The sequence below is a fragment of the Trachurus japonicus genome, chromosome 21 (genome assembly GCF_045865225.1).
Source record: "Trachurus japonicus isolate A0001 chromosome 21, Traja_1.0".
Classification (NCBI taxonomy): Eukaryota; Metazoa; Chordata; class Actinopteri; order Carangiformes; family Carangidae; genus Trachurus; species Trachurus japonicus.
The window spans coordinates 12,911,164-12,925,444 of record NC_140927.1 but is presented as its reverse complement, the minus strand read 5'-3'; the positions used below and the strand labels follow the sequence as shown (position 1 = coordinate 12,925,444).

Sequence of the window (14,281 nt, the reverse complement as noted above, 5' to 3'; positions counted from 1 at the left end):
TCCATGCAGACCCCCAATTAATCAATTTTGTCAGGAGAAAAGGTCAACTTTGCATATTTGCTATTTCATAAGAAGCCCCACTCACTGTTTTATCTCAAACTCTGTAGTGCTGGAGGAAGCCTGCCGCTCTGGAACAAATCAAACTCATCAAACTCATCATCCGAGAACGCCGCTCTCTCTGATGACTGCAGGAATCGCAGTGAGCGACTGTGACTGATTGTTTGACAACACTGTAATTCTTGCTGCACAAATGGCAGAGTGACTTCTAGAATGTGACTGTCCTTTCTTACTCGTGACTTTGCATATGATGGGGCTGGGAAAATGCCACTTTGCCTCCAAATTGATTGTTAAATGGCAATTAACTAACTAATCAGAGAAAGCATTGTGCATTACACTGTGCTAAAATAGCAGCATAAACAGTGGGCCAGAATGTAGGATGGTAGCATGAAAAGACAACTGTGTGTTATCACTGGTCTAATTGAAGTTGTAACAGCTTCATCACTGCAGCCGCAGGGTGTGAAGAAATGAAGAGTACAGACTGTGGTTATCTATTATGGTGCTAATTATAGGAATATGCCTTGGGCTCAGCAACTGTCCCTGGCACTACACACTATCTGTAATCTATTTCAAAACTTAAGAGTGCTTTACAAGGTTAAAAATTGGTTGAAATAGACGCTGCAGTGGATGTAGCTGATGTTATATTATGTGATGGTATCATCGTCAAACAAAAAAAACAAAATTAGCTTTGAAATGAAAGAAAAAAGTTTGATTGGGACTATTATTTGTTTGCACATGCATTCATGCATGTTTGTCTTTCTGTGTGTGCCAGTGTGTGCGCACAGCTGCGTGAGGGTGATTATGGTGTGACAGCTGCTGACAGAGAGCCCAACTTGAGGCAAGTGAAGAGGTCTTAAATACGGCAGTCGCTTGCTGAGTAGCTACGCTCTTCTTCGTACACTTTCCCCCCTCTCTGAAAGGCTGCAATTACCATGTCAGCTGCCGCGCTGCTAACATGAAGAAAATAGCTCAAGCTAATTATTCACTTTCTGGTTCAGTCAGTAAGAAGCGTGAGAACTGGGTAGGGGACTCTATTGAGATATGGACAAATACATGGTAATGACTCCAACCCGAGAGAGAATACACACACATTGTTGACCCAAAGATGTTAGCCTTCTTCCAGCTTTGTGAAAATACTATTATACTCTTGCCCTCTGAGTTAAGGCTTTAAAAGAGATGCAGTGAGACGTAGCCTTATATATTCTCACCAACAGAGGGACTCAGTGAGATTTTTTAAATGGTCAATGATGACTGTTTGGATGTTTTGGGTGTAAAATCAAAAGACACAGATCTGAGCAGACAGTACAACCCCCTCAACTGGCCTCGCAGCTTCAGTTTCACTTTGCTTAAAGCTGGACTATGTAACCTTTCCACATTAAAATGTCTAAGAATGAATATTGACATATAATTTAATAATTTAATTTTAGCCAAGTACAACTATAAGTTTTAATCACTTGAACGATTTTAGTCGTTGGATGTCAGAATTTTAAATTTGCATGGGGAAAGAAAGTCAGGCAAATGTTTGGCAGCACAGCTCCTAGCCACTAAGACGTTATGTCCTGTGTCCACCAAAGAACATCAGCAAATCAGGTTTTTAAAGTGAAGCTGCTCTATTATTTAAACCCCTGCTCTTTTGTTATGGAGAGGTGTCCCCATTCATTTTGCTACTGGTAATAACTGATTCCTAAGTTGCCACAAGGTAAACGGTCACAAAACATCAGCACAAAACAGATGTATTATTTATTTGATTCTTAATTTGTTTGTTGGTTGTTTTTTGTGGTATTTTGGCCCAGTTCTGGTAGCAACAGAGAAAGAGAGAGAGAAAGTAGTAAGTTTGAGAAGGAGAGGAGATGATGCTGACATTTCAACAGTTATAATCCCAAGACGTGTTTTGAGTTCCTGATCTACTGACAGTGAAGGAGACGCCAGGAGACGTTTACAGTGAAGACAACAACTCTCATGATTTCACACTATTTCTTGTTGTCACTCAATGTCACCAAAGCCCCAATTACACATAGCTACACATAGCCTCTCTCTGGTCTGCTTGTAAAGCATTCATTCATTTTCTATACCGCTTATCCTGCACTAGGGTCACGGGTGAGCTGGAGCCTCAGCTGACTTTGGGCGAGAGGCGGCGTACACCCTGGACAGGTCTATCGCAGGGCTAACATAAACAGACAGACAACCATTCACACTCTCATTTACACTTATGGGCAATTTAGAGTTGCCAAACATGCAAACTCCACACAGAAGGGTCCCAGCTAGTCAGCGGGTTTGAACCCAGAACCCTCTGCCCTCTGCTGTAAGGCGACAGTGCTAACCACTGCACCACCGTGCCGCCATTTTTCTTTGTCTTCAAGGAAATCAGACATCAAAACACTATCTTTAATCAACACTGACTCGTCTTGAGTCTCAAAAACTTCAATCTGGCTGATGGTATTGTCATATCAATCAGTGTTTAATTGTGTACATGTAATGCTTGAAGTGTACTTGGACAACAGTATCATGGTAATGGTAAATGTTGTTTACTGCAGTTTCACGCTCATCTGATGGTTTCCTCATCTCACAGTTCATTAGAAATAAATCAGAGGCTATTTTTGTAAAGATCCCTTGCTGAAGAGGTTTTTTTTTAAACTGCTGGCTCCAACTGTTTGAAGTGTAAATGCTATTTATAATAACAATCAGCTGCACACTGTGGCTTTTCTCACTTTTTTTCCAAGAGTTTTGTGGATGTCAACTCTGAACTTTGTCTCACCGGTATTTGCATTTTTGCATCAATACTTTGCAATTTCCCTGCTTATCAAAAGGCAAGAGTTCTCTCAGTGCCATTTTCCCCCGGTTTTCTGTAATAAAGTGAACAGATTCTGATAAGTTTCTATAGTTTTTCTTTGAGGATAGAACTTGCTAAAGATTTAATAAGTCCAGTAACATCCTCTCATCAAAAATCAGATTCAAAGGTCACTCTGAAAGTCTGGCGCCATGCGCAATTAGCGGTCCCCTGGTGAGAAGTGTATTTAAGTGGCTTAAAAGATTTCATGTGTCTGTTGCTGAGCTTCTTTCTCGGTGAAGTTACTTATAAGTACTTTGTTTCCCTCACACATGATACATTAGCCAAATAAGACACCTCTTCATGTGTGACAGATTCTGTCCTCTCGAAAAATCTTCATATAACCTGCATCATTTACATATTATATCTACCCAACAGTGAGGCAAATGTTGGTTATGTCATTTGCAGTAAGTTAGTAAATCGTTTAGGATGAATAAAAATTCACTTCTTTCTATTCCTGTTTTTTATCAAATAAAATTGAATAATGGTGGAGAACATTATTGCAAAACACAACATGCAGTGTGTATGCAGCAGCAAAACCTCACTACAGTAATGACAGTCAGTATATATAATTGTGAATTTTATCAGGGGGGGATGTGTCACATCATGTTAATGTGTCGTATTTCCATTTAATCTACATATTATCTTGCCATGATTATCACTGACTGTGTGTGATGGCTGTACCTGTGCCAGAGTTGTGATGCTTTCTGCTGTCCACTGATGCGGGGCAGAGGTACGCAGCAGCACAGACACACTACCATTACATTATTTATTAGGCTGCAGATCTGAAGCATTAGTAAAGCTTTTCACTCAACACACATGCATAGGCTCAGTTGGGTGTTGCCACTAGTGTGTGTACACGTTTGGCCGCTGACACACACAAACTCGTACCTGTCAACGATTGACTGGAGATTTTGCCTTGTCATTGTTTATCTCCCCGGTTCCATTGATTTAATTGAGTTGGATGGGTCCCTTCTAATCCCTGGGGTTATTGGAATCTTGCTAAAGTAAAAAAAACAAAAAAAAACAGGGGTTGATGGGAATGGACAGGCGTCTTAAAACGGACATGAAATTCTCCCAGAATCCATCAAATCACAGTAACAGCTGCTGACTTGTTACTGTCCCTTTGTCTGACTTTATCTAACACACAAAGACAGACACTTCTGTTTCTTTGTGAAGCTCTGCAGCAGTGAGCCACTGTTTTTACTTATGCCACAGAACATAATCTCATACAGTGCAGCATAAATTCTATATCAGGAGGTTGCAGGAGCTCTCTCAGTGATAAAGCATGTTACATGGATTATTTCAAGGCTTTCTTTTCATACTAAAATCAGGCGTTATATAATAATTGTATTGTTTAAAGCCACTATAGTTGTAAAAAATTGTTAACTATCAACACTGACTATGTTTAACTTGAGAGGGAACATTGGATTTGAACCTTCTAAGAAATATTTAGAAATAAAATGTATGTCACTGTCAAATCCACAGCGCTAACTTGTGCACATGGTTGCACAATATCCAAATCTCCAATAGATTTCTCTATCACATCATCTACCTATGCAAGTTGGTCCAAGGCTAATGTTGATCTAAAATCAATAGATTCATCGTTACCAATTTAAAAGATGACATACTTGGGAACAACATTACTAACATTATTAACTTCGAACAAGGAGCAGCAGCATGGACTTCACAATCTTTTTAAAAAAGATGATGAAAATATACTTCGTAAAAAGAGGTTTTGATGCAAAGTTTTAAAAATGGTTAGGTCTTCCTCAGATGAGCTCTCCAATGATATCTCCAGTCGTCTCTGTTTTCCATACATCTAGCCAGCTTGCATGTGCTCTTCGTTCCAGCATCCTTCTTATGTCCACATACGTAGTTAGCTTTGGGACGCCCTCCTGATCCAGGGCCTTGCATTGGTTCCCATAGCACAAGCTCTCTGGCTGCAGCTCCCGGTGTCGATTACAGTGACAGGCGAGTCTCATTCTCCTATTTGGTATCTTCTCACTGGTGTTTGGTCGGCCCTTGTACAGGTGCACGTTAGCGACATGCAGAGTTTAAAAAATAAAGAGTTAAATATATTGTGCTTCTGTGTTCTGTTGTTGGTAAGGCAGGTCACGTATTTGCCCTTCTGCCCAAAGAGATACAACACAGTGGTTTAAGACATTAAAAAGGGAAATGTAAGTTAAAAGACTTAAAACAATAAAATATCCTGGCTACTCAAATGTAGCTTATCTCACTTGCTGTCAACTGAAGCAGAAAATGATAAATATGTAAAAGCAATTGCTGGATCACCTCAAAGCTTTGTTGAAAAGAAAAAAAAAAAATCTAAACTGTCCTCCTGCTGGTTTCTCGCCCTACCACGGTCTATCTGACCGACTCAGCATGTGGATCTTTTGTGTAAGTGCTGATAAGTGAGGAGTGTTTCCAGGTGAGGGGGAAACAGAGCAGAAAGGCTAAGTGACTTGAAGGACCACTGCTCTATTTCATGACCATAGTGAACACATGGAGTTTAGCATGCATTTCAATTTTAATTTCAATCACCAAATTGTTTATATGTATGAGGTTCCATCCACATTACCCACTGCTCATGGTTAATTATTATCAACTGCATAGAAGTGAATAATTGTAAAGTTATTACAAACAATTGATCATGAGTTTTCATGAGTTTAAGTCTTATAACACATTTTCCACCAGTCAAGTTTGCCAGTGGTTTAAAAGTATTATTGGTAATGGTTATTATTGTTATTATACTTGTTTATCCTCTCTTTTTCACTTAATGAACAGATGAGCAGTCTTACAACTTGGAGATGAACTGCTGTTTCAAGTCAGAGTAAAGTAACAATTTTCCATCATTCTATTTCACAGACTTAGAGATGTGTTGCTCTCAATAAGTGCATGGATTTTAAACGAGATAGGCTACCTGTCTTTACTCTGATAAAGAAAGAAAGAAAGACAGTGCTAAGGAGGGTTGGTATCTGCTCAGTTCTGCGTATTAATTCAATTAACTCACAGTTTATAACAGCTGAGAATTTTTGTCTTTTTCGCTGAAATAGCTTTTTTAAAGGAAGTAAAATAACGGCAACCGCTGCTGTCTCCAGCTTCAGAGGTCATGAAAACTAGGCTCTAAAAAGGCATGTCTGACAGAGTAGTGCTCTCTCAACCCATTTATCCCCCGTGATGGATGGTTCATTTTATACACCATTAATCCATCCATTTGTCAATTACTAATGGAAATTTTGGGGTTGAGGACAGGGTTGCGGGGCAGGTCTCGGGAACTGTCAAGTCTCTGAATGCCACATTGCATCACTGCTGACTGTAATTACAAAGCCTGTCTGAAAAGTAACAGAAACACTCATCCCTCCTCCAAAAAAAAAGTGCTGTGGGTGATAATGATGTTTATTGTGGTTCAGGGTTATTATCAACACTGTCATTTCCAGAGATCCATTTTTACTGGTGCTGTGAACATGATTGGCTGACTACCATACATTGTTGTGTTGTTTAATAAGCGTTCACTGCAAGACAAGCACCTTGCTGATGACACTGCTGAGTGAGAAAATTATACTCTCTAGTGGAGAACATCACATTTAGAAACAATGGAGTGAGGAGATGGATTTGTTCCCAGACACCTTTTCAAACTCCTTTGATGAAAGGAAACATGCAGGAATTATGAGAGATTATGCAAATAAGTGAGAAATGGTGTTACATTGTTCCCTCCCTGTTATCAGAAGTCTGGAGAGCAGATGACTACATTAGAAATGACTTCACTTCATTCATTACAATGAACACCAGTCAACAGTTTAGTTGGATTACAGCTGTAAAATACATTTACAAATTATGAACAAGTGTCTTTCACTTATAGACACGTTTATAACCAACTGTTTTTAATTATTATGTCATATTAAATACATGTATGCACTGATTATTTATTAAAACCACTCGCCTAATATCATATAGGTCCACATCGTGCCGCCACAACAGCTCTGACAACAAGACATGTAAAGGTGTCCTGGATCTGGCACCAAATATCAGGTCCTTTACTTTATTCTCGATCAGACTGAGATCTGGAGGATCTGAAGTCAACACCTTGAACTCTTTGTCATGTTCTTCAAACCATTACTGAATCCTTTTTTTTACCCAGTGTGGCAGGGCACATTATCCAGCTACTGCCTTCAGGGAACACTGTAGCCACGAAGGGATGTCTTGGTCTGAAACCGTGTTTAGGTAGGTGGAGAACATTGCCCAGAGCATCACACTGACTCTGCTGCTGACAGCAAGGCCAGCACTGAGGTTTTCAGCAATCTGTGCTAGAGTGGCTCCTCTGTGAGATCAGACCACACACCTTTGCTCCATTACACTGTCATCACTTCATAGTTTGTCCTTTCTTGCACATCTTCAGGTAGGCACTGAATGCTGGGACCACCTCACACGATGCGCTGCCCTTGTCATAGTCATTCAGCTTTTTTCTTGCATCCAAGACAACTTCAAGAACTGACTACACTAACTCTTCATTTGATGCTTATATTGACAGGTAATTGGAGCAAGATCATCAAAATGTTTCATTTCTTGTCCTCAACGGTGTTCAGTGTATACATTCATATACAGTATATGCATACATACATATGGTAATTCCACTCTGAAACAAAATATATTGCAGTAAGGGGTAAATAAAGCAATAATAAATCTAGGGATAATAAATAAAGGGTGACAGAAACGAGAATGCCTCTTGAATAGATGAAGGCACATTATGAAGGTTGAGGAAAAAAAAGGTTTCGTGAGAAGCTATCTGCCGTAAGTCCCTGGAAATTACCACGGCCTGTGAAGCCATCCTGTTTTCTTCCCTCATCTCTGAACGATAGGCGGATGTCTCTTTAACAGCCGGGGTTACCGACACACCAGCTCTCAGGCCTGATGAGCTGCTCTCTCTATTTGCTCTGCTCATTCTCCTGAGCGCCATGGCCATCCAGATTAGAGCCTATGGCCCATTAGGCAGCCAGGGAGGTGGGCAACCTCAGAAGTGTAGCACAAGTGTGTATGTCTGTGTGCTCTGCAATACACACTACAAGTCATTTTAGGGGGGAAGAAATTGTCTGTCGGAGAGTTTGCGCTCTTGTTCTTCTATTCTTTATGAGGACCCAATGTTCTAACAAGGACAGAAACCTGGAGAAGTATACTTCAATGTAACATCCATGAGTTATTTTAACATTATCAAGATGAGACTGAATGTTTGCTCATCTCCGCTGCCTTTTTATGAGAGGGACACAAGATGTCGACCCCAGAAAGAATTGTTTTCATCTCAGTGAAGACTAATGAGGATCCAAAATAAACAATAAACAATAAGATAGAAATGTCAGGCCACATGCTTAAAATTGTATCTATGTATGCAGTTGTGTCCTCATAGTATTTCCAAATGTGAATCTACTGTTTGAGATGTGTGCATAAGAAATCAAGTATGGAAATCCAATTTAAACCGTACAACATATTGTGTGTACAGTACAGCACGACTTTATTGAATATTTTAAATGAATTCCACTGGAGGTTTACTGAAAAAAAAAAAAGCAAAAGCAAAGCCCAGAGAGCTCTGTCTTTATTCTATCTGAGATGCTGGCAGGTTGTGCAGATTTGGCTTAAGCTATAGATAGAATTAGCTTGGAGGACCTCCAGCATCATGCTGTAGTATAGGCTACCAGTGTGAGACATATACACTGTTGCATATTGATACAACATCATAAATCAGCAATCACTATCTCTCACAGACACAGTAGTGCACACGGTGGGAGGGCAGAGGGCAACCAAAACATGCACAGTGTGTGTGGTGTCTAGTACACTGTGCTGGCAGTGGCACACAGTAGGAATTCCATATGAGTGGCAGTATTGACAGTAAGGAGTCCTCCATGTTCCAGCTCTGCACTCATGTGGCCACTTCCCTGTTTGGCTCTAACTGCTCTCATGACACCAATTGGCTGGAAAAAGCTGCTGTTGTCAGTGAAATACTTTTAAAACCCACAATACAACCTGCTGAACTCTAACAAGCAGACGAAGTTAGTGAGAGGCTGCTGAACCAATGGAGACTTTAACAGGTAAAGTATCAGATATTTTGGTGGTGGAGACCAAAAACAGAGCTAAAAGAAGAGTAAGTGTTGGATTTATATTCAACAAGTTGTTATAAACATGACTCTAGATTAATGGTACTGTAAGTGCTGGAATGTAAGAAACTCTTCACTAGTAACTTTGTGTTTGCAACTTTTTTCGCTGCCCCCAAAGCAGATCTAATAAGAATAGGCTTCTGCCCATGAGCCACTTACTGTATGCACTTGTCTGCCTTGCTTGCCTATGTGCCCGTGCAGAAACTTTAACACTGTGCACATAAGAGGTCGGTGCACAGCATGGCATGCACCCATGGCTGTGCATGTGTAGGTCAATGCTCTCCACTGTGCTTCACCCTAGGGGGGAGCTTGTGTTTACAGGCCAAACAGCTTCATACAAATGCATCATGTAAATCAAAAGCTGAGCTTGATTTTGAAAAACAAATCAGAAGACAAGGAAGGCTGTAAATTGCTGCGGGCAATTTTGAAGTACTGTAATCATGGTTTGTTTTTGAGCAACAGTTTTTTCCTCTGTAACTGTTTTGTGTTCTGCTATTTGAAAATATTCAATGTCATTCTCGCCTTGGGCAACAGAGTGAAGCTTCGCATAGATAACAGAGTGTTCCCTCAGGGCCAATGCAATAATCAAGAATAGGGAAATGGGTTTACTGTTGCACCGCAAATCCTGTGAGTCTCAAAAGTTTATTGTGGATAAGGTGTATTGTAACCCCTTACCATGGGAAAACATGGGCTCAAATGTCATTAAATCATCACTGAGTGGATGTCCATAAACTGTACGTTACTCACATACCTAATGAGGAAAAACTGACTTGCTGCTGTATTGTATACTTTCTTTAACTGTTACAGCAGCAGTGGGTGATTCGCACAGAGATTGGGAACTTATTCTTTATTGTGCCAACTTAAAAAAAAAACACTGTTTAAATGCTGTGTCCTAGACAGCTCAGCTTCACAGCCACTTTAATCACGTTATCTGGAGTTGGCTGCAACTGGATCAACAAGAGCTGGACTAAATTACGTTTTAAAAGCTGAAGAGCAGTAATGTTATAAGACAGAATTTTTTTCTGCTGGATAATAAAAACATTTATGGATTCCCCAGTATTGTTCTCTTGTTTAAAGTTTTACTCTTCCCGGATCTCGCTCTCGTCATTAAAAACTGAAACTGTCAATTAAAACTCAGAGTAGTGAAGCTCTTTTAAGTGTGTGCAGCTCCGTCCTGCATGACACTTGTTTCATAGCAGGTTTAACAGAAGGCTCACCAGAAACATTTTCTCATCACTGCAATGAAATGATTTTATCCCTGTGGTCTGAAAGCTTTAGAAGAGAGCGCAAAAGTTTTTATTTGGTTCCTTGTGTTGCAAACAACTAGATCTTGTTTGAAACTCAAGTTACAAATTAAATACAGAAAAATACAAATCAAAAGATAGTTGATTGATCTAACAGCTTTGACTGACAGGCATTTTTGCACTTGCATTTTGCCTTTACAGAACCTGAATAAATAGGGCATCACTGTTAACTCATGCACTTTTTTGATATATGCATCTACATTGATTTACTAAATTTACTTAAATACCATTCAGAAGTATTTAACTGATTTATAAACTTCACTTGCATTTAACCTGTGTGTTTTTTCTGTGAATCTACACAGTGGAACTGTGCTCTTGTAACGGAGGGTGAACTCACTCACCCATAAAGGATGTGCAAACCTGACTGTAAAGTGATCATTGACCTCTTGGCAAAATGGTTTGCATACTGGTGGCTCTTTGCTGCACGTCAATCCCCCTCTCTCCTATCCATTAAATGCCTGAAAACCCCCCAAAAATTACTTAAAAGAGACCAACACACACACACATTCACACTTACACTTAACGTGCCTCGTGTGCACGTCTTTGGACTGTGGAGGAAGCTGGAGAACATGGAAAGAACCTACGTATGTTGGCAGAGGGGAAGTATGCAAACTTCACACAGAAAGCCCTCCAGGGGTCAAACCCAGAACCTTTTGGCTGTGAGTTGACTGTTATACCACCGCACCACTGTGCCACTCCAGAGAACAAATGAGGGGAAAACATGCAAAAACCACGACCAATGTGCTTTATGACAGGTTGTGTTGTTAGATTGTCCACTTAACAGAATCATAAAAACACACTAGCAAACAACAGACTAGTAATAAAAACCAGATAAACAAGGTGTATCGCAATTGTGTAACGTGTAATGGACTTTCTTTTTGTTTTATCAGTTTGGATTCAACCCACGTGTGGGGCAGTTCTGTATGAGCTGGCACTTCATTGTGAACAGGACATTAGTGAAACCATTAGCGTTATAAAGTCTCATTGTCTCTGTCAGTTGTGCTGATGTGGTCTCGTTCCAGCTCTTTGCTTGTGATGAGTACAGATGGACGGAGCTTGTTCTCTCTGGACAGGGGGAATCATAGCTCACAGTTAGGCCCCCTATACACTACAGTCACACCTCATTGACCACTATTACAGCAAAGGAAACCAAATCATTGCAGGGGGGTGGCAGTAGAGGACCTCTTCTCAACAGTTTGCCCTCTTTGATCATCATTCTAAGTCATCACCAGTCTCACTCTCTACAGGAACGAGAGATGATTTAAATGGTCTGCAATAAGTTCTATTTTGCATTTTTAGGAGTAGTACAGCAGATAGTAATAAAGTATTCATCACTGGAAATAATAGTGGGTGTTGTAGCAGCACTATCTCATAACCATAGTCAGTAAAGAGGGAATGTAAACATTTCTGCCAAAAATCTGTTGACTTTTTATCGATAACTTTTGGGGAATAAAGGCATAAAGTAGCTGCGAGTGTGAAAGCGATTAAAATATTCAAATCTATTTCCCCATCAATGACAAATTTACAGCACACACACTGGTCTAAAATTTCAATAACCACCCCTCTTACTGAGAGACCCCACAAAGTTTATCCATCTTTTTATAGCTGCAATACATCTGCAATGTGACGTTAATAGCTTGATCCATTTCGGCTGAATGTACGGCCTCCCTCGAGCTACAATAGACACAAACAGGCCGCTGTGGTCAATATATTCTACCCCACCACCCTCTGTCCTCTAGTGTGTTTGCACTTGGTGCTGGCAGCATCTTCTTCTGCATTGTTTGGTGATTGGCTGGGAGCTAAGTGGTGGTGACGGATTGTGATGTTGATGTATTTACCCCCTCTGTGCTGACAGGTAGCTGTTCCTATGTTCTGATTGACTGGCTCTCATCACAGCAGCAGGCATAGCTTTGTTTAACCCGGTCAGGTTGGGGAGGGTTTGCTTACTCATTCGATGAGACGTCCATGAAGATGAGAGGAAGACCTTTCCTAATCTTGGCTGACATTGGTGGCTTGGCAAGCTCACTGTTGTACTACAAATGGATGGAAATGAAGCTGCACTTCCTGTGGGATAAGGTTTTCTGTAACTGCAGAACAAGGGTTGTCTATTTCACTTCAACACTGGTGTAATACCCGTTATCTGTAAAATACCCCATTTTCCATTGTCATTTGAGTTTTTCAGCTGTCAACATCACACAGAGAAAATCCACTCAAAAAAAGAAAGAAAATAAAAAGAATTTAAAGTTTGTTCTTCCAGTCCACAGTAAATTTGATCAAAACCGCTTCCCCAAGGAGGAAATCAGTGCAGTAGAACTCCACTGGAGAGATTTATTAGATGTCACTTTTATACAGTTGGTCTGTCTACAGTGAATTAGTGGTTCCTGTGTTTTTTCTTCTTTTTTCCCCCCATCGGCCACTTTCTCGTGAAGCAACCCCAGTACTTTACTCAGATTACATCACCAGTCTCTCTATCTGTTGCTCAGTTAAAGAGGAGACCGATGAAAACTATGTATGGTGCATTTTCCTCTTCACTGCTGCAAACATATATATCTGAACATATAATAAAGGCCACGTGATTTCACATTCTTCACTGCATGTCCTGCATAGACATGTTGACTTGTACAAGTTCCTCAACTAAGAGTTGAAATGAAAGTGGATGTATCAATTCACAAGTTACACTACTGGCTGATTTCAAGGTTTAGCATTTCATTTATCAAACTATGTGCAAGAGACTTATTACAAGCTTGCTCTCTCACAACACTGGTAACATTTCACATGAGATTATACAATATAAAAGAGATGTTCAAGGGAAAATCATACCAAACAGGAACGCAGGAGGCTATATTTAACATTTTCAGGTCCTTGTGGAAAAATTTAGGAAGCCCTGTACTTGAACCAGCAGATAACACACACACACACACACACACACACACACACACACACACACACACACACACACATACATACACACATACGCCATTGCCTTGTCAGCTAACCCCCTCTAGTGCCGAGCATCCTGCACAGATGCGCACAGTCTCCCACTGTAGCCGTCGCTTCAGCTGCTCCTCCGCTGCATCCCAGTCACTCCTCTGTTCACCGTCCGCATCCCGCTGCTTCGGCGGACCGGGCTGGAGACACGCAGCCGGCTGTCCACGGCACATCTCCCGCGCCAACACCAGGGTTTCTCAAGTCTGTCACGACTCTGTGCGCCACGGAGACGCACCGGACCGATGAGGGCATTTTAGTGTCTCTTTGAAACAATGTAATAACGGTGAGCGAAGTCCAGGGGAGATCTCCAAACTTCTTAGGAGCCAAGTGTTTTTTTTATCGTGTGTTAAAAAAAGAAAGAAAGAAAGAAAGAAAGAAAAACACTTCAGACTTTATCCAGATTCTGTCTGTTCCGCTTCGTCGCCGCCGCTGCCAGCAGGTAAAAGGATGGATGTGTCGTTCAGTAACAGGGCAGCTCTCTTCATCCGGGACCAAATGTAGGTACCAGGACGGGTTGGATCAGGGCTTGTGGAGGATCGCTTTTCTCTGACCACATTACCTCTCGGACAGAAGTACCTCAGATGCCGCAGCAGACATGACTTTTGGAAAGAGATTTTTCATCGTTTCACTCTATCTTGGGATTGTCCTCACTCGCTTCATCCAGTGCAACCAAGGTGAGACGAACCTCACAGAGTTCAACCATCCTCTCATGTCAGACCCGAGTTTGTTCAGACAGCATACAGACAATTTGTTCATTTTATTTTTTATTTCATTGTTAAATTATTATTATTTTCCTGGAAGGTTTTTCCATTTCCATTATGGACACTGTAACTGTAAGTTAAGTAACACTACCCCGCCGAAGTTAAACCAATAAACTGATACCACTGAGAAAAGGAAATGAAATTGATGCACATAGTGTATCTACTAGATGTGAGAATCCACTTTTTGTGGATATTTTT

The 14,281-nt window shown here is 40.7% G+C and overlaps 1 protein-coding gene across 1 annotated transcript in view; it reads left to right on the top strand.

The window, feature by feature from the left end:
• The first annotated feature begins 13,350 nt into the window (after nucleotides 1-13,350).
• The window catches only part of LOC146964853 (ephrin type-A receptor 6-like), a 173,454-nt gene continuing 172,523 nt past the window's right edge, over nucleotides 13,351-14,281 (top strand). Inside the window, exon 1 of the mRNA XM_085764227.1 lies at nucleotides 13,351-13,996. Coding sequence (XP_085620353.1) covers nucleotides 13,918-13,996 — 79 coding nt within the window. The 5' untranslated portion in view covers nucleotides 13,351-13,917. The remainder of the gene's footprint in view (nucleotides 13,997-14,281) is intronic.